Here is a 17,913-nt window from a genome sequence, read left to right on the forward strand (position 1 = left end):
TGTTTATTTAAGGTACAAACTGATTATCAGCCTGGCCGACTATCAGACCTGGTATTCGGCATTTGTCCAATTATCAGAATGATGTGTTTTTATGCCTCCACGCCTCCAGTTTGACATAGATGGGTTATTTTACACATCTTTCAAACCATCTGTCTGCTCTGGCCAAGATGTTTACATTGTTTTCATGAAAGGAATGATTTTTCATGGTTTTTCACACTTGTTCCTGTTGAGGAGGGCCAACTCTTTGGGTCAAGACTCTGCTGTCCACTCATATCTAAAGGAGAAGAATCATTCCACATGAAGGCCGGCTGAGTCAACGACCCACAAGTGGCCCTAACGACTCTGTAAGGACACTCCCACACAGGGTTTAAAGCCTGCAACTCCTTTCCAGTTAGTTAGTTAGACCTGAAGAAGTGTCTTCAAGAAACTGAAACAAGTCCAGTTGCCTCTGATATAGCACTTAAAATTACCAAGACCTGGATGACTGAGAACCTTCATCAACATTCAATTTTGGTACAAATGTCAACTATGACTCAGGAATCAACTGATTAGAATTTTTGGCCATAACTCAAGAATTGAACGATAATAACGAGACAATTTACACAAATGTCTTATAGGATAAAAAAAAAAGATTAAATGCAACGCACCATCATAATATTCTATGTATTCAGCGCCACAGCAAAGGAACAGCAACTTGACTGGTGCGCGGAGGCATACAACAGCGGTGAAGTAATTTGAGTTTTAAATGTTTGAACTTTGAAATGTGCTGCTTTGGCTCTGATGCATTCGCTTCTCTGTCTCTAGTCTGTATATCCTCAACACTATCTGAAACTTATCATTTTCTAAAAGTGTGTTCTTGCAATAAAAAAGTGTTGGATAACTAGAGATGTACATTACCTACCTAATGAAAAATGAAAAACCAGATATGTCACATTGTCACGGAGCACACCTGCACAACACAGGGTGCCGAGAACTGGTCCAAGATGCTGAACAGTGCAGTAGTACAAGACTCATTTCTCATTATGAAGCCAAGTTAATTTATTTAAAAGTCACTTATATCAATGCAAACTATAAAAACAGAGTAGTGTCCATTTCTTGTCCATCGCCTGTCTCATCTTTGTGTTTCCCTGTGAATAATTTCCAAATCAGGGCAGTGTTCATACTGTGGTTCAGGTGGCTCCTCCCAGGTGGATTGTGGGAGTCTCTGAAGGCTGCTGGTTGGAAATGTGATGACTGCCGTGTCACTGAAGACGTCAATCAGTCGGGACGGACAAGGCAGCTGTCTCTCCTCACACACAGACACAGCCTGAGTAATGTAGCCGTAGTCCCGCTTGAACTCTCTTTCGATTGTCCTGTTGGGACAACGGACAGAAAACGTCACCACAACTCCAATTTCTTGAACATAATCCCCCTCATTTGTGTCTTGTACAAACCTGTCTCTCATTCCATTGAAGCTGTTTCCGATGATTATCATCGGAGGAAGATGTTGTGTACTCCAGTTCTTCCACAGAAGGTTGTTGTACAGGGCTTTCCCACAATGCATCAGGTAAAAGAGTGTGGGCCTGGTCACCAGACGCTTCCCCTCCTGCAGGACACAGTGAAACAGACGGCTGTTGTTTTTGCACTGATTTCCAACCGTACAGGCAGCCAGTCAGCTACGAAATCAACTTTCACTGACCTGAAACCTGCTTGAGTAAAGTTGTCTTTGCTTTTATAATAGTTGTATTGTTAATCTATTCTTGGCATTTATGATGTTTGAGATTTAAAAATCTGCCCAAACAGCAACTTTTGAATGCAATGATCACCCAAACTTGTGTTTCACAAAGTCTGTGTTTTCTTCTTGTTTGTCCTCTGGATCTGATCTTTGGACAAAAATAGGGCTGCACAATATAACGTTTCAGCAACAACATTGCAATGTGCACATGTGCAATAGTCACATTGCGATGACCTGCAGTGTCAAGTATAGCAAATTAACTGCTACAACTCTTTTTGCAGCTTTATACAAAAGCAAGACTTGCAGACAAGAAGTCTGTATAATATAACATAATTTAATCTGATTTCAGGGTTCCTGGATACAGAGCTTTTGCTTGTGGGTGACATGCAAGCTCTACATCATTCTTGATCAATTCATCAAACGAAGCAGGGTCTACTTTGGTTGGTTGATTGTTTGATAAAATGCACTCCCCTACAAAATCATCTCAATCATTCTACAAAGATTATTTCTCTCCAGACTGTAATCTGGAGGAAATCCCTCATGTCGCAATGTATTTTCCAATATCGTGCAGCCTTGGAAAAAAATGCTTGCTCCTTTTTCAGTGGTTTCTACATTTTGATTGTGACAGAGTTTCCCACAAGCTCTTTTAAAGCCACAACACTGGAAGATGTTACAAAACAGTCCACACTTACAGGCCAGATACCACACAACAATAACTCCGACTATGAGAGAAATCTACTCACCTGAAGAACTTTCTAGTCTCTATAAATCAACGTTGACTCCGGACTGTAATTAATTAAAAATAATGTCCGTCTGAGAGGGTCCTGGTTGGCAACTCTGTAGTATTTTTAAGTATTTATAATTTGTATGAACTGGGCTAAAACATCTGACAACACTGGGAGGTCCCATTTGTTCCCTGTACTGTAAACCAGCTCACTGTTTTTCTGACAGGATAAAATAAACTTCAATATGAGTGACCAACAACCGACCTCATTTTCTGTGAGTACAGTGACACCCAGCTCTCTCAAAACATCCCTCTCTCCAGAGGAGAACGCAGGGTCGTATACAGAGCAGTCCTTCAGAGGAATCTAGAGGCAGAGGGGGAGTGAGACAGAGAGCATAATGAAGAGGGTCTCATCAGGTAGAGCTTTTTATATCTCATCGGATAAACACATCCTCTAACCTGTCCTGCATCGAGCAGCAGCAACAACATGGCAAGCTGGTGGCGAGCAGAGACACAGGAGGAGAAGGAGCCGAGGCCATAACACACACACTCCAGGCTGTCAGTGGGGCCTGCGGTGTCATTGCTCTCTGGAGGACTTGAGAGGGCTGCTGATCCTGCAACCAGCATCTGCTCTGAAGACAAACATCCTGTAAGGTTCACTGAACTGCGAGATCACAGCCAGACAAAAGTATTTGGTGATAACAAACTCACTTTTCCACTCTTGCCAGAACTCCTCGCATCTTAGCTCAGACCTACAGAGGAAGAGGATGAGCAAAGTTACAGGACATTCTTGTTTTGAATATTTTTTATTGTGAAGCATCATTTTAAAAAATAAGAAAAGCTGGTGTTGCACTGCTTCTTGTCATACTAACAAAAATACCTTCATAAGACAGAATAAACACATGACAAAAGATAAGTAAGAAGTAAAAGACAAATAAATATTAATGGATAATTAACAAAGGGAACCTCCATGAGACTTTCTCGAGTTTGTGGTGAAAATATGTCTCCAGATGAAATATTAATCATACTGATGACTGTAATCAGAACTTACATTGTGTCTCTGATTCGTTTCACAGTTTTCTTGATGTCCAGCTCATCCTGGCAGCATGTCGACAGCGAGGACACCTGAAGTGTTTTTGGTTTCCGCGCTGCGCCTTTTCGTCGCCGGGCCACCTGCCACTCCTCCCCGGGGTCCGACATCTCTGCTCACTCACCGACACCGTGAGCACAGACACGTGGGAACAATAGTATCTCTTATCAACCAGGTTCTCATGTCAGTGCTGCACTGAGTTTGAGTCGACAGCAAGTGGGACCATTTTGAGTGTAACACACACATTTGCTCTTCCGGTGTTAAAACTTCGTACCGTGGTGTGTTCTCATGTTCAAATTGTCGTTTTCTCCTGATATAAACAAGAGATGCTCTTTTGTTGATTGTGAGGGAGAAACTGTTGACCATGTTTTTACGGAAGTCCAACTTCTCCCCAGATGAAATATACTTAATTAATTGAATTATTATTTTAGCAAAATATTAAATCCACAAAATAAAGTGGCTTGAAAGATTGATCTCCTGTCACACTTTTAAAGTTAGAGATTTGAAATCATATTTGACTTCAGTTGAAAATGGTTCACTTTTTCAAAGCATTTGAGAGTACAAATGGCGACATCTGCGGGCCAATCCTTTGGCATGATTGTGTTTAACTTTTGAGACCACGATGTGCGTGTAAAGCTTTAAAAATATTGTTTTTGCCATCTGAACTGCCATGAATCGAAAAACGGAACACGACTAAATTATCTTCTAGTTTATATTTGTTTTGTTCTGTAAAACTGACACACGATTACGCTTACACGTGCGGACATATACGCCGAGGAACGATATTTTTCGGGTTACGACGTTTGGTGCAACACGGGCAGTGACTGTGGTAACAACCGGAAGTACTTATGTTTTCGTGTGCACAACGAATAAACGTGAAGCTCACTGACTTTAGCTGAATTGTCTTTCATTACTGCCACAGAAGAATGACTGCATATTTTATCTCTAGTTAGAGGAATAACAAAACTTTCAGGTGAGTCAGAGAAAACATTTATTTCGTAATTTCCCTACACACAAGCTTTCGGGTAAAGCTATCTGTTTGTATTAGCTAACGTAGCCCTTGCTAATAAACGTTAGCTTGTCTTAAAATTTGGTTTTCTCGAAGGGGAAGATCTGGCCATGTAATTGTAGCTGTTTGGATACGTTTACTAAGAGCTATTATGTGACCTAGATAATCAGTTCCTTTAAGATGTTGATATTTTACTTGGAATAAATATAAACTTGACGTTAGCTAGCTAAATGGTACACTAAGCTAATTGTTGTTGATTTCGTATTTGGTCAAGATATATTTAACAAGTGTTAACATAATTATGACGTTAATGTTGGTTTGGCGTTGAAGTTTTAAGACCATTATAACCATCTTTCTGTTTTTATTTTTATTGTGATATTCAGAAATGTCAATGTCCCACCTGTATGGGCGGAGAGGGGAGGAGGAGGAGGAAGGTGTGGAGATAGAGAGCTTTGAGGTGACAGAATGGGACCTTGCCAATGAATTCAATCCAGAGCGCCGCAGACACAGGCAGACCAAGGAGCAGGCTACATACGGCATCTGGGCTGACAGGGACTCAGATGAGGATGAGAGGCCTAGCTTTGGAGGCAAAAAGTAAGGAATGGGTTTATTTACGCTTCTGCCTTAATGCCCCTGATGTGTTTAAGTCTTTTCCCCTGTCAATTTGTGTTTCCAACACCTTAACCAAACACCCCTCTTCTGAGATGCTTAACCTGACCCCAACCGTATCTTAACTCCAACCAGTTAGACATCGACTACAGACCCAATCTTAGTCATATCCAGATGAACAGTCCACAGAAACAACAGCTGAGTTTTTAACAGTTGTGAGCAAAATCATTGATTTGTTTGTGTTCTTTTTTTGTTTTTTTTTAAAGAACTAAAGACTACACTGCTCCAGTGAACTTTGTGAGTGGTGGTCTGCGTAAGAGTGCCGCGGAGGAGAAACAGCTAAAAGCAGAAGCAGCCTCTGATGACTCGGATGATGATGGTCCTTCAGCACCTCCCCCTTCTCGGAGCACAGCGCCCAAAAAACTTCAAATGGTAAATTTTGTTGTGTTCTATGTTCTTTTCCCATTGCAGCGTGTTCTGTAACAGTGTTTTTTCAAAGCACGTTTTTATTTTTTAGGGTAATTTCCGGGGGAACCAGTCCCAGAGGTTTGCAGGTGGCATACAGTCTGGTAAAGGCATTGGTAGCTGGGAGAAGCACACAAAGGGAATTGGACAGAAACTTCTGCAGAAAATGGGATACCAACCAGGCAAAGGCCTGGGCAAGAATGCTCAAGGTGGGTATGCCTGAGCAATATTTGTTATTGAGATGTTTAGTAATACAGTGTGTTTTTACAGGGGAAACGAAGTAGAGGTGGTATATTCTGACTCTACCCCCTTTTGCTGCTACAGGTATTATAAACCCCATTGAGGCAAAGCTTCGTAAAGGCAAGGGAGCCGTGGGTGCTTATGGCAATGAGCGAACCCAGCAGTCTCTTCAGGACTTTCCTGTGGTTGACTCCGAGGAAGAGGAGGAAAAGGTATAGTGCTGTAAAAATAAATCGTCTCTGCTTCTTTTTCCAGCCATACATACCCGTAGATCATATAGCATAAGTGATATTGTAGAGTTAGTCAACATGATTCCCCAATTGTTGTCTGTGTAGGAGTTTCAGAAGGAGCTAGGCCAGTGGCGTAAGGATCCTGCAGGCCCTGGAGGAAAGAAGAAACCCAAGTACTCCTACAGAACTGTTGACGAGCTGAAGGCTAAAGGCAAGGTTGCAGGGCGCAGTACAGCTGCAGCCGCTGGAGTCTTGGCACAGGTCAAGGTATGTTTGAAAAAGACTTACAATAATACTTATTTGTGTCTGTCTCACAGGAATGTTATCAGGGCACAGCGACTTTAATCTTCACACTCACACTGAATTAGGCTGCAATATTATAATATGCACCAGGAACTTAAATTAATTTTACTTTTACACTCAGTGCAATCCCCTGTGGGTGGAATTTTTATGAATGAAAGCACATGATCGACTGTAAGAGTCTCATTTTCCTCATATCTCTTTTCATCTCCAGGTAATTGATATGACTGGAAAAGAGCAAAAGGTATATTACAGTTACAGTCAGATGTCCAACAAGCACAGTGTTCCAGATGAAGGTCCGCCAAGCATGTCCACTCAGGATCAGAAAGGATCTGGCTTTGCTCTTCCCGAACTCGAACATAACCTGCAGCTACTGATAGACCTCACAGAACAGGACATATTACAGGTAAGAGGGAACCAAACATATATGCTAAATATCTTCAGTTTGTGTTGTTGTGGTTTCTACAAGTTTACTATGCTACGTCCTCTGTCAAATACTGACAGGCTTTCTCTATTGCTATGTTATTACCACATCCTGTAGTCTGCCAGACGTCTGCAGCATGAAAAAGATGTAGTTGTGTCTCTGAGCCACGAGTCACGAGCACTGCAGAGCAGACTGGATGCAGAGCAGGATTCCATCCAGAGAATGGAGGCCGTTCTGGCATTGGTGGAGCGTTTTCCTTCTGTGGAGATGGCACCGGGGGAGGGACCCAGCCTGCAGGTGCATACACAGTGACTAACAGCTTAAGTTAGTCCTTTCTCTATTATCACAGCCATATAGATAATTATTTGTGTCTGTGCCTTTTTCTCTTTTTTCAGGAGTGTGCCCGGATTTTTGAGACTTTACAAACAGACTATTACGAAGAATACAAGACAATGGGACTGGCAGACTTGGCTGTAGCTGTTGTTCATCCATTACTGAAAGAGAAACTTCGTTCCTGGGACCCTCTTAAGGTAAGCTTTTGTAATTTTCCTACTACATAATGTAATGATTTGCTGTAATAGATTAATAATGAGCAACCACTGTTCTCTGTTAATTTCAGGACAGCTCTTACTGTCTGGAAGACATCGGCCAGTGGAGAGCAATCCTTGAATCTAGAGACCTCCTCTCAAGTGGCCCAGATTCAAACATGGATCCTTACCACAGGTCATTTTAAACACACGCATATTAAACTATAGTTGTGTATTTACATGGATACATTTTACTGGCTATTTGTTACACTCTGTTAATGACTGTATATGTGCTGTTTCTGTTGGTCCAGACTGTTGTGGGAAGTGTGGATCCCAGTGATGCGGCCCTGTGTGTCAGGCTGGCAGCCTCGTATGGTCGGGCCGATGGTAGACTGTGTGGAAGTGTGGGCTCCTCTTCTCCCCCTGTGGATGCTGGATCACCTGTTGGAGCAGCTGATTTTACCCCGTTTACAGCGAGAGGCAAGACACATGAACATTATCTCCAATGTGGAGAAACTTCCATGGTTTTGATAATTGCTCACAACTGACTTGTGGATAATTGCTGTCTACATTGCAAGCTGTATTTATTCCTTTCTGTTTGGTAGGTGGATAACTGGAACCCTCTAACTGACACGGTACCCATCCACTCCTGGATCCACCCATGGCTTCCTCTGCTCCAGTCACGTCTAGAGCCTCTTTACCCACCAATCAGAAGCAAACTATCAAACGCCTTGCAGCGTTGGCATCCCAGCGACACCTCAGCCCGCCTTATCCTGCAGCCGTGGAAAGCTGTTTTCACACCAGGCGCTTGGGAGGCCTTCATGGTGAAAAACATCATCCCAAAACTAGGTATGTCTTCATCAGTGGCAGCCCTAAATGGGCAATAGCAGTGTGAGAAAATATATTTTTCTGCCATCTTATCCTTCCCTCCATCTCCATTTCCTCCTGGTCTTTTTTCTTCATGTGGTGGTTCCTGTTTCCCTCCACAGCCCTGTGTCTGGAAGAGCTGGTTATCAACCCTCACCAGCAGCAGATGGAGCCATTTCATTGGGTGATGGACTGGGAAGGCATGTTGTCCCCCTCCAGCCTTGTGTCCCTGCTGGACAAAAACTTCTTTCCAAAGTGGTTGCAGGTCTGTATACTTTTTATACTTTAACAGTAAATTGTACACAAAAAAGTTTTTAAGACGCACTTACCCGCAATTGATTATCTTGATTGTTCTGTTTTTGTGACTTTATGTCTTTGTTTCGGTGATTATAGGTCCTGTGTTCATGGCTGAGCAACAGTCCTAACTATGAGGAAATCACTAAATGGTACCTGGGTTGGAAAAGCATATTTAGTGACGTCTTGCTGACACAGCCGGTCATTAAAGAGAAGTTTAATGAAGCTTTGGACATCATGAATCGTGCAGTGTCTTCAGGCATGGGTAGGTATCACACCAAGTCTAAAAAATCAGTACTTGAAAACTATAGAACAGCATTCCTTTATAAAAAAATATAATTCAGTACTTGAGCCTGTTTTTTTCTCTGTACCAAAACATACAACATTTGTTCATCCTCTTTCATATCCACAGGTGGATATATGCAACCTGGTGCAAGGGAGAACATTGCATATCTAACACAGACAGAGAGACGAAAAGACTTCCAGTATGAAGCGATGCAGGAGAGAAGAGATGCAGAGAGTGTGGCTCATAGGGGCATCAGCGCTGGTGTGCCGACCAACTTCAAAGATCTTATCCAGACCAAGGCAGAGGAGAACAACATTGTTTTCATGCCCTTAGTTGCCAAACGCCACGAAGGCAAACAGCTGTACACATTCGGGCGTATTGTCATCTACATAGACAGAGGGGTTGTGTTTGTGCAAGGAGAGAAGACTTGGGTGCCCACATCTCTGCAGAGTCTGATAGATATGGCCAAGTGAGGCCGGACTGACGGATTCGTCAGTCTGCCAAGTGTAAAAGAGAATAAGTACAGCAAAAGTTTGCTTTTCATGTAACTCAGTATGCTGATCTTTGTTGTCTTTGTACATTTTTAAGTGTCAATAGAGCTGTGAATAAATACTTTTTGAACGTATGTGGTCGTCTTTATTTCTGTTTCAATCAGATTTGTGAATAATTCATTATGTTCAAATACTGTACTAACACAGAATAGTGCATGTATGTATATGATATTAGCGTTCTTTCAGAAGGTTTTGCATTTGACACAGGCAACAACATTTTCTATATAGCATATTTATTTACAGGGAAAGTCACCTGTTTAAAAAAAATGCTGCTAAAGGTAGTAGTAGACCATGTATATATACACAAAACAGTACTTTGTGTACTGTTACTTTTACTGTACCTTTTTGAGTATATATCCACCGTTAATGTTTATGAATATTTATTCTGTATGGAATATAAATATAACAATAGAGAAACAAAAATAGAGTAAACTCATTTTTTAGTATAATGGTGTTTGACTTGCGATACCAATGTTTACATTTTTACGGTGGGTGGCAGTGTAGCTGCTCGCTCCATTTCCGGTAAACCGGTTTGAGGATTGTTGGCACGTCGGGGCTTCCGTCCGTCTGTGCTCAGCGGTTTGTGGTGAAACAAAGTGCCGTGTACATGTGTATTTGAGCAGATTTAAGAATTTTTTAAGTATTTTTGCATCACAGAGGTACGTGGATGTTTATAGATAACTAAGCAAACACACAGTATATCGACGGGTTGGCGTTTATGATTTGAAAACCTTACTTTATGATTAGAAACGATAACGCTTAGCCAATGAGCTAGTTACCCTTAGCAATCACAGAGCTACAGTGCTACCATTAGCTAGCATGCTAATAGAGAAACATTGGCCCGTATGTCGCTGTAAATAGCTTAACCCTAACCCTAATCTCTTTGTGTGTAGTCTAAATACTGTCGATATATTCATCTAGCCACCCATGTCGTCGGACGCCCTGAAAAAGCGAAAGTCCAAGGTTCTCCGCAGTGAAGGAGGAACCCCAGAGATGAAGCGAGGTCGCGGAGAATTGGACCAGCAGGTAGGACACTTGGGGCAGAAGGACAGGGTCGAGGTCCTGTGTCAGCAGCATAATATCCGCCTTGATAAGGTGTCATTGGGATATATAACATTTTATAACAGTTAAGCTCAGGATTTTCTTCCAGTTGAGGTGTACACTTGAAAAAATGTATCCACTCCAGCCAAATCTCACTTCAGTTTTTAGCATCTCATACAGAAAGACATGTGAAGTAGATCAGCTCTCTGAGTCTCAATCAAAACCAGGGAATTTATACCCCAGGAAAGTAGCGTTTATTATATGGCTATACCATAGTTACTCTATATTTTGGTAAGTGTTATTATGTCTACGTCCTGTCTAATTTAGACATTGTCACAGAAAAGCATTTTAAGCCTATGCTGCTACCAGATAATCAGTTACTTATGCACAAGTCTTTACATTAATGGACTTGAGTCACTCACCACTGTTGACGACAAGTCTGAATCCCTGCTTGTTGTGTTGTAATAGATTAAGGATTGATGTAAGTTATTTTATCTTTTTTTCAGGATGTGCGTGTGTATAGTGAGGAGGTGGAGCTGGATGGCAGGGACCCTGAGCAGGACTTCCTGCTGTACAAGGAGTCATGTGAGAGTTTGGCTACACTCATGAGTGAGATCCAGGATCTTAAAGCCAACGGAGCAAAAGAGGGGGTAAGAATCATACAGCCTGATACAGAAACAAGAACATTCCCCACTAGCCGAAACTTTATACATGCAGTTTGTTGTACTAGTGGATCTACATCACACTGTTGAGGAAGGTGATTCTGTGTCCTAACTAACAATAGTGAAGTTTAACCTGTTGCATCTGTTTGCAGTGTGCCGAGGTGGAGCAGAAACGTATGCAGAGCTGCATCCACTTCATGAATCTGAAAAAACTCAATCGTCTGGCTCACATGCGACTAAAGCGAGGCAGAGACCAGACACACGAGGTAACTGCCACACGACTTTCAAATGCTGTCCAACATTTACGAGGTGTTAAAAGAAATACCAGCTGAGGTGAAGTTTATACTATTTCATTCATTTGCTGAAAAAGTGCTGCCTCAACTCACTTTTGTGCTGATCAGCAAGCACTTTGTTTCACCTAACTGCAGCTGCTACTGTCAGCAAAAAAAAAGCTTAAGCACCCGTGGGTTTGTTTTCGTTTAGAATGTATTGATCCAGTATTAGAACCTGTTTATTGATCCTTGTTCTCATTGAATCCTGGTTCTGATTATTGGTGCATTGTCTTACGTGTTTGTATTTCCAGGGTCACCTGGGTTGTGTTTGCAAACAAGCCTTAACCATTGTGTTCTTGTTTTTTTCTTCAGGCAAAGCAGAGAGTGGATGTGCTGCACCTCCAGTTACAAAACCTGCTGTATGAAGTTTTGCATCTCCAGAAGGAGATCAGCAAGTGTCTGGAGTTCAAGTTAGTTCAAAATGTCTCATTAAACTACAGCTTTTACTTCAAACCAAGTAAAACAACCAGCCTTGAAAATGTACTGAAGTTACCGATCATTACATACAAGAAGAATAGAAAAGCAGGCTTTATTTATATTGCACTTTAATCTAAGAAAGATTACACAATTCCTTTTCAAATAGACACCAGTGCCACAGTAAGCCCTAGAAGTAAAAACACCCTGGTTCTTCATGTCAGGATACGTTTCTAAGGAGCCTATATGTACTTAATCTCCTCAAAAGATATTCAAAATTTGTAGTATACAAAAAGTTGCTCATGTGAATGAAGCTTGTAACTACAACTTGTTACTTCCCTGTTGATACTTCATGTACATATTTTAAGAAATGCATACTTCCGCTGTAGTAATAGTAATACATTTTATTCATATAGCACCTTTCAGACCACACCTCAAAGGGCTTAGTTAACATACCTTTTCCTGACCCAGGTCTAAACATGAGGATATAGACTTGGTGTCTGAGGAGGAGTTTTACCAGGAGGCACCAGAAGAGATTTCCAGGCCCAACCTAACTACAAATGATCCCCACCAACTCACACTGGCACGCCTAGACTGGGAGCTTGAACAGAGGAAGAGGTATGCAAACTTCCTTGCAACATAGTGCATTATTAGTATGCTGTGGTCAAAAAACAGTCATGATTTTTTGGGAACACAAAGCATCCATTAAAAGTCTATGCTTGGTTGCAGGTTGGCTGAGAAATACAAGGAGTCACAGGCCACAAAGGAGAAGATCCAGAAGAGCATCGAGGTGAAGAAGGAACATCTGACCAGCTTGCAGCCAGGACTCAATGCCATCATGCAGGTATAACAACTATCTGGGTGCCATAATACGTAAAGGTTTTGAGCTTTGATAGGACCACACCCTTGTGTTCCAGTCTCAGCAGCTTGGAGCATTGATTTTGCTAAGAAAATGTGTTGTTGATTTATTATTTAATGATATTAAATGTCTATTAACATATGTATTATTAAAGAAGTCTTCTTTAGAGTCCCATTAAGCTTTTGTGTTCAATGAGGTGAAGGTCTCAGCTGCTGTACCACCAATGGACACCACGTATGTATCGTCTGAATGACGGTACGCTCTCTCTTCCTTCCCAGGCCTCTCTCCCAGTGCAGCAGTACCTGGCCATGCCTTTTGAACAGATTCAGAAACAGACAGAGATTGCCCGCCACTTGCCTCCACCTCTCTACGTCCTGTTTGTTCAAGCCAATGCCTATGGCCAGGCCTGTGGTAAGTAATCGTGTCAGAATATCCTGTTTGAAGACAAACTTGAGTTTTTATTAATGGGAATTTGTTTTTGTTTTTCCATTTCAGACAAGAACCTGACTGTCTCCATTAGTGGTGATGTGGATGAGGCCAAGGCCCTGTCCAAACCTCCAGAAGATTCCCAGGGTAGAAACACTAAAATAAATGTCTGCCATCACGTATACAACATGTGCACATGGCACACAAACACTGAGCTTTGTTGTGCAGCTCATTTTTCTTTTAAACTCTTTGTTGCTTAATATTTAAGATGTTACATTTGTTAGGGATGCATCCCGAACAGAAAGTAATAGAATAATATGTTTTCTGGTTTCATCCAGATGATGAGAGCGATTCAGATGCAGAGGAGGAGCAAGAGAAAACGGTGAGCAGCACTTGTGCACAAACACAGACGCATTCAGGTCAATGGGTTCAATGATTTCTTAATATATCCGTATCTGCAACGACACAAACTGTCCCTGAAGCCTTGGCTGCCACGCAGTGTGGTCTGGCAGGACGGGGAGCAGCAGTTATCGATCGCCTCCTGCATCCGGACAAGCCAGCTGAGGGTTTCTGGGAAATATTTGCCAAGAATGGCTAGGTGACTGTAACCTGAGCCCACCTCATGCATGCACACTCAGCACCAAACCCGTGCTTGTTCTTGTTGTCAGATTGATGGCTGTTTGTCTATATATGGAGTAAATGAGTATTTTTACATTTACATTAGATTACAGGTTTGGGAATAATTGATTTGCTTTTTTGTTGTAAACTCTGTTTAGGCTTTTACCTCCTTCAGACAGCTCATCTGAAACACCTGCATCTGTTTTTCAGTTTTTTACAACTCCAGCCTTTCTTTGAACTGCTGCTTCCTCCTTTTATCTGTAATAGTAGAAGGCTAAAGTGCTAGCGATGCTAAGTGACTATCGTGTTTCTCCTGAAAGCAGCTGAAATTTGATTCATATTGTTTTTCTGATTTATTTGATATACCACAATGTCAAACATGTGCTTTGTTTTTCGTTCTTTCTTTTCATCTCTTGTTTCCATCGCTTTTTATTGTCTGGTTGACAGAAGAGGAGGAGGCCGACTACTGGTGGCCAGCTGGATGAGAAAAGAAAGGAAATGCTGAAAAGGCATCCTCTGTCCCTCTGCCTGGACCTCAAGTGTAAAGGTAACTCATTCAACATTATTGTTAATGTTTTTAGTGTCTGCACCAATTAATTCTGTGATTTTTGTGATGGCAAGAAACATTCCCTGTCTTAAAACAAGGACTGTTCCGAGTCCGTACGATGTCTTAAAAAGCTGAATTGGGTAACGGTGACAATTGAGTCGATCTATACTAATTCAGTTCTAGATGAACATATTCATTCTGCACTGTCATGAATCACTAGCGCGCTGGTAGACCTACTCATTTTGCTTGAAGGAAGGAAGGAGGGAGTTTTCTCAATCCATCCATGGAATCATTTCACATGGTGGGAGCCAACAAAATCTTTTTAAACGTAATGAACGTCATTACAGAGAGGAGAGGTGAAACAAGATCGAGACCTGGTGTCCGGTGAGTGCTGAGTTCATTTAGAGGTTGAACTGAATTTAAATTTACAGACACACACCCTCTGTGTGTGTTGCACTTTAGCGTCATGTACAGGAAAGTAATCTGGCTGCTTGCAGTCAATAAACACTCGCAACACAAATGAACAAATTGTGAACACATCATTAAACAATTCCTCATTGTTGTTGAAAATCTAGTTAACGTGATTCAGGCACAAATGTTTACAGACGAGGTAAAGTTTAAAGTTTAATCACGGTACGTTTTGTCTTCCTCACTTTCTGAGTCTATTCTGAAAGTTGAATACGACCAAGTGAAACGCACTGTTACCTTAAACAAACTAGTGGATTTCTCTGGGTTTGAACATTGTTGTAAGCATGTGTGATAATGTAAGTACATGACTCAACAAAATTTATAACAATGGTCTAGTTGCTTTAAGACATTTTAATGCAGAAATGTTGCATGTTATATCTTGAAACACTGGTATTGTATCAGTGTTTTCTATTGGCTGGTACCCAAATCCCAGGTATAGGTTTTGGTGCATCCTTACTTTAAGCAGCGCATTTAAGCCCAAATATTTACAAATTAAGTGTTTTACTTTCCCTGTAATGTGACCATAGCTGCACTGTGTATTGTGGTAACTCTATACCTGCCAGATAGTTTGTGAAAGAAAGCAACCCTGACCTGCGCTATGATGTCATGACACCACTTGACCCATGTGTTCCCTCTGCTGGCAATAAAAGGAATAGTGACCAGCTTATAGTGAGATCTGCATTGCAGGCGTAACTCTACCTAAAGGGGGAGAAGGGAGAGAGGTGAGAGAGACGCTTGCAGCAGCGTGGGTCTGCAGCACCTACCACACGCTGTAAGCATATTTTCTCATCGGCAGTCTCTCTCCAGCTTCTGCTTTTATTTCTAGTGCCTCGCCTCTCCCCAGTTATCTTCACTGCTGCCAGCTGCAGCAGTCAGTTTGCTGCAGTAGAAGCAAAAAGCTGAGCAGGATAGGTGTCTGTGAGTGACAGAGTGTCACTGGGTTTCCTGAGACTGCAGAGAGAGGAGTGTGAAAGATGACCATCAGCATAGTATGCATCCCATGGGTGCTGCAAGCTATCATCTTGTCCACACCCTGTTATCTCTTTCTAATGCGCTGCAGTGTTAAGTAAACCCTGGGGGACGTTCACTGGGAGGATTAATGAAAAGAGCTGCGGGGTAAAGGGAGTATTGAATTCAGCTAGTAATGGATTAGCTCATCAGTGTGTTACCTATCATGTCTCCACAGATGGCAGCATCCTCCACCTCTACTTCTACTATCTGATGAATCTGAACATTATGACAGTCAAGACCAAGGTCTCCACCTCCACAGACCTCAACACAGCCATCAGTGCAGGGTGCGTCTAAGTGTGTGTGTGTGTGTACATATATATATATATATAGAGAGAGAGAGCATTCATCTACCTCTCTGTGTCCCTGAAGGGAAAGTCTAATGATGTCTTCTTCTGCAGGGATCTGCTGAAATCAGATACTCTGCTCAGCTGTCTCTACACTGGCGACCATGGACGTGAAACACCAAATCCGTCTAATCGCTACCAGTTTGATAAAGTCGGGTGAGGATGTCAAACAATTAGAACAAATAAGAAGATTAGTAGCCAATCACATCATTGAATTCAACAAAATTCCAGCAGAATTAACCCGTAATTTACTTTTAGGATTGTTTCCTTTGTGGATTATGTGGACGAGCTGGGCTATCCCTACATGTGGGTTCAGACTCTGGGAGGACTCCATTTCCCCAAAGATTCTTCAGAGGTTTGTGTTGTGATCATGTTTTATCTGAGATGAGCACATTGTCTGTTATTTACAGCCTCATCATGTTGCTCTTGTTTTTCCAGGGTGCGCGTATGGGCAGTACTCTGAGTGCCAGCCAAATGGAGAACACCATGAAGCTGCTGAGGGGCCGAGTCCAGTCCCGCTTGGCTTTGCACAAACAATTTGCCTCTTTAGGTACATTTTATGTTAACGACCACACATGAAATACTCTTTAAGAAGATAAAGATGATTTTGACTGAGATTGTTTGTGCTTGTGTCTTCAGAGCACAGCATCATCCCCGTCTCCAGTGAGTGCCAGCATCTCTTCCCTGCTAAGATCATGTCACGTTTAGCTCGCTGGACCACCACCACCCACGAGGACTACATGGTATACGCATATAGAAACACATGCACAGATATCTGAAATCACCTTTACTAAAATGATGCATCTGAAAGTCGCCCCATGCAGCACATGTCACTGTGATCATGTCTTCCCTGGTAGGATCTGCCTTATACACGTCACGTGACTGATGCCGGTCTGGCAAAGGAGACTGATATGTACTTCATGACTGTAGTGGAGAGGGGCACAGGTAAATACTAGAAGTGATAATAGAATCAGCCAATATTGAAAATGTTTTCTTATCCTAGTTTATAAACCGCCTTCTTCAATCTTTTTCTTCCACAGCTCGTCTCCATGCCGCTGTGGTGCTGAGTCCCCGTTACCCAGAAGTCTCTCCTCTTTTCTCCCTCTGCCTCAGCTGGAAGGGAGAGCGCAGTGGACGCACTGACGACAACCTTCGAGTACGAACATTTTTTGATATAATAACTGTTGTTTAAAGAGCTTGTTTTAGCTTGTCTAGATTTTTGAGGCTCCAAATCACTCACCCGTTCCTTGTTTAGGCCATGGAAAGCGAGGTCAACGTGTTCAAAAATGAACTACAGGGACCACGTCCAGGACACCAGCTCCTGACCAATCAGATTTCACGCCTGTGTGTCTGCCTGGATGTGTATTTGGAGACTGAAGGACAAGACGACGGAGTGGAGGGACCAAGAGAGTTTCCCAGAGAAAAGATGTGCTTGCGCACTGTCAGGTACACGTGCACGTACATCTTCAATAGAAGGAAAAAGTTAACTCTTTACACACGTTCAGATCTGAGTAGATTTACTGTATCTTTGACATCTTTCCCTCTTTCTCAGGGGTCCAAATCGCCTGAAGCCATTCAAGTACAATCATCCTCAGGGTTTCTTCAGTCATCGCTAAGTCGGTTCATATGTTTCTCTCCAGTATACTTTACATCTTTAACTCCCTGAAGCTTACATTTGTGGCTTTTTTGACTCACTCTCTTTTTAAGTCTTTGTAACAGTTTGAAAATAAAAAAAAACATTTTCTTAAACAAGTGTGTATCTGGTCTATTTAAAGCTGTGTTACGCCCATGCTTTGTTGTTTCTGTTTTATCTCTCCACCTTCCCTTCTACCTTCACCTCTTTCTGTGCCGCTCTATTTAT

At 42.0% G+C, this 17,913-nt stretch overlaps 3 protein-coding genes across 3 annotated transcripts; 2 read left to right on the forward strand and 1 right to left on the reverse strand.

Moving 5' to 3' along the window:
- Nucleotides 1–1,013: 1,013 nt before the first annotated feature.
- Nucleotides 1,014–3,773, reverse strand: srrd (SRR1 domain containing). Its single transcript, XM_084359296.1, has 6 exons — nt 3,490–3,773; nt 3,150–3,190; nt 2,898–3,070; nt 2,704–2,802; nt 1,434–1,585; nt 1,014–1,352 (listed from the first exon to the last, which is right to left on the reverse strand). Exons 1-6 carry the CDS (start codon nt 3,636–3,638, stop codon nt 1,112–1,114), a joined length of 855 nt encoding a protein of 284 aa, XP_084215422.1. The 5' UTR covers nt 3,639–3,773; the 3' UTR covers nt 1,014–1,111.
- A 570-nt stretch (nt 3,774–4,343) lies between these two features.
- Nucleotides 4,344–9,404, forward strand: tfip11 (tuftelin interacting protein 11). Its single transcript, XM_084359050.1, has 15 exons — nt 4,344–4,501; nt 4,921–5,131; nt 5,413–5,578; nt 5,664–5,820; nt 5,936–6,063; nt 6,187–6,348; nt 6,596–6,787; nt 6,923–7,102; nt 7,201–7,335; nt 7,425–7,528; nt 7,644–7,812; nt 7,938–8,181; nt 8,322–8,464; nt 8,593–8,758; nt 8,906–9,404. Exons 2-15 carry the CDS (start codon nt 4,923–4,925, stop codon nt 9,250–9,252), a joined length of 2,502 nt encoding a protein of 833 aa, XP_084215176.1. The 5' UTR covers nt 4,344–4,501; nt 4,921–4,922; the 3' UTR covers nt 9,253–9,404.
- Nucleotides 9,405–9,870: 466 nt separating this feature from the next.
- thoc5 (THO complex 5) lies at nt 9,871–17,804 on the forward strand. Its single transcript, XM_084360516.1, has 20 exons — nt 9,871–9,989; nt 10,252–10,356; nt 10,878–11,021; nt 11,186–11,299; nt 11,678–11,775; nt 12,251–12,397; nt 12,509–12,623; nt 12,917–13,049; nt 13,134–13,211; nt 13,403–13,446; nt 14,130–14,229; nt 15,884–15,992; nt 16,107–16,208; nt 16,311–16,407; nt 16,491–16,602; nt 16,692–16,795; nt 16,910–16,997; nt 17,093–17,208; nt 17,308–17,498; nt 17,605–17,804. Exons 2-20 carry the CDS (start codon nt 10,258–10,260, stop codon nt 17,666–17,668), a joined length of 2,055 nt encoding a protein of 684 aa, XP_084216642.1. The 5' UTR covers nt 9,871–9,989; nt 10,252–10,257; the 3' UTR covers nt 17,669–17,804.
- The last annotated feature ends 109 nt before the right edge of the window (nt 17,805–17,913 follow it).

Source organism: Pagrus pagrus, assembly GCF_965226575.1.
Source record: "Pagrus pagrus genome assembly, chromosome: 8".
Classification (NCBI taxonomy): Eukaryota; Metazoa; Chordata; class Actinopteri; order Spariformes; family Sparidae; genus Pagrus; species Pagrus pagrus.

What these genes read in the sequence shown, in the direction of transcription:
- srrd (XM_084359296.1), bottom strand. Translation starts at nt 3,638, where the DNA reads ATGTCGGACCCCGGGGAGGAGTGGCAGGTGGCCCGGCGACGAAAAGGC. An exon ending in GTTCTGGCAAGAGTGGAAAA is followed by an intron (nt 3,071 to 3,149) that starts GTGAGTTTGTTA and finishes GTTTGTCTTCAG; the next exon opens with AGCAGATGCTGGTTGCAGGA. An exon ending in TGCTGCTCGATGCAGGACAG is followed by an intron (nt 2,803 to 2,897) that starts GTTAGAGGATGT and finishes CTCTGCCTCTAG; the next exon opens with ATTCCTCTGAAGGACTGCTC.
- tfip11 (XM_084359050.1), top strand. Translation starts at nt 4,923, where the DNA reads ATGTCAATGTCCCACCTGTATGGGCGGAGAGGGGAGGAGGAGGAGGAA. An exon ending in CGCCCAAAAAACTTCAAATG is followed by an intron (nt 5,579 to 5,663) that starts GTAAATTTTGTT and finishes TTTATTTTTTAG; the next exon opens with GGTAATTTCCGGGGGAACCA. An exon ending in AACATGGATCCTTACCACAG is followed by an intron (nt 7,529 to 7,643) that starts GTCATTTTAAAC and finishes CTGTTGGTCCAG; the next exon opens with ACTGTTGTGGGAAGTGTGGA.
- thoc5 (XM_084360516.1), top strand. Translation starts at nt 10,258, where the DNA reads ATGTCGTCGGACGCCCTGAAAAAGCGAAAGTCCAAGGTTCTCCGCAGT. An exon ending in GAGCTTGAACAGAGGAAGAG is followed by an intron (nt 12,398 to 12,508) that starts GTATGCAAACTT and finishes GCTTGGTTGCAG; the next exon opens with GTTGGCTGAGAAATACAAGG. An exon ending in ACCTCCAGAAGATTCCCAGG is followed by an intron (nt 13,212 to 13,402) that starts GTAGAAACACTA and finishes GGTTTCATCCAG; the next exon opens with ATGATGAGAGCGATTCAGAT.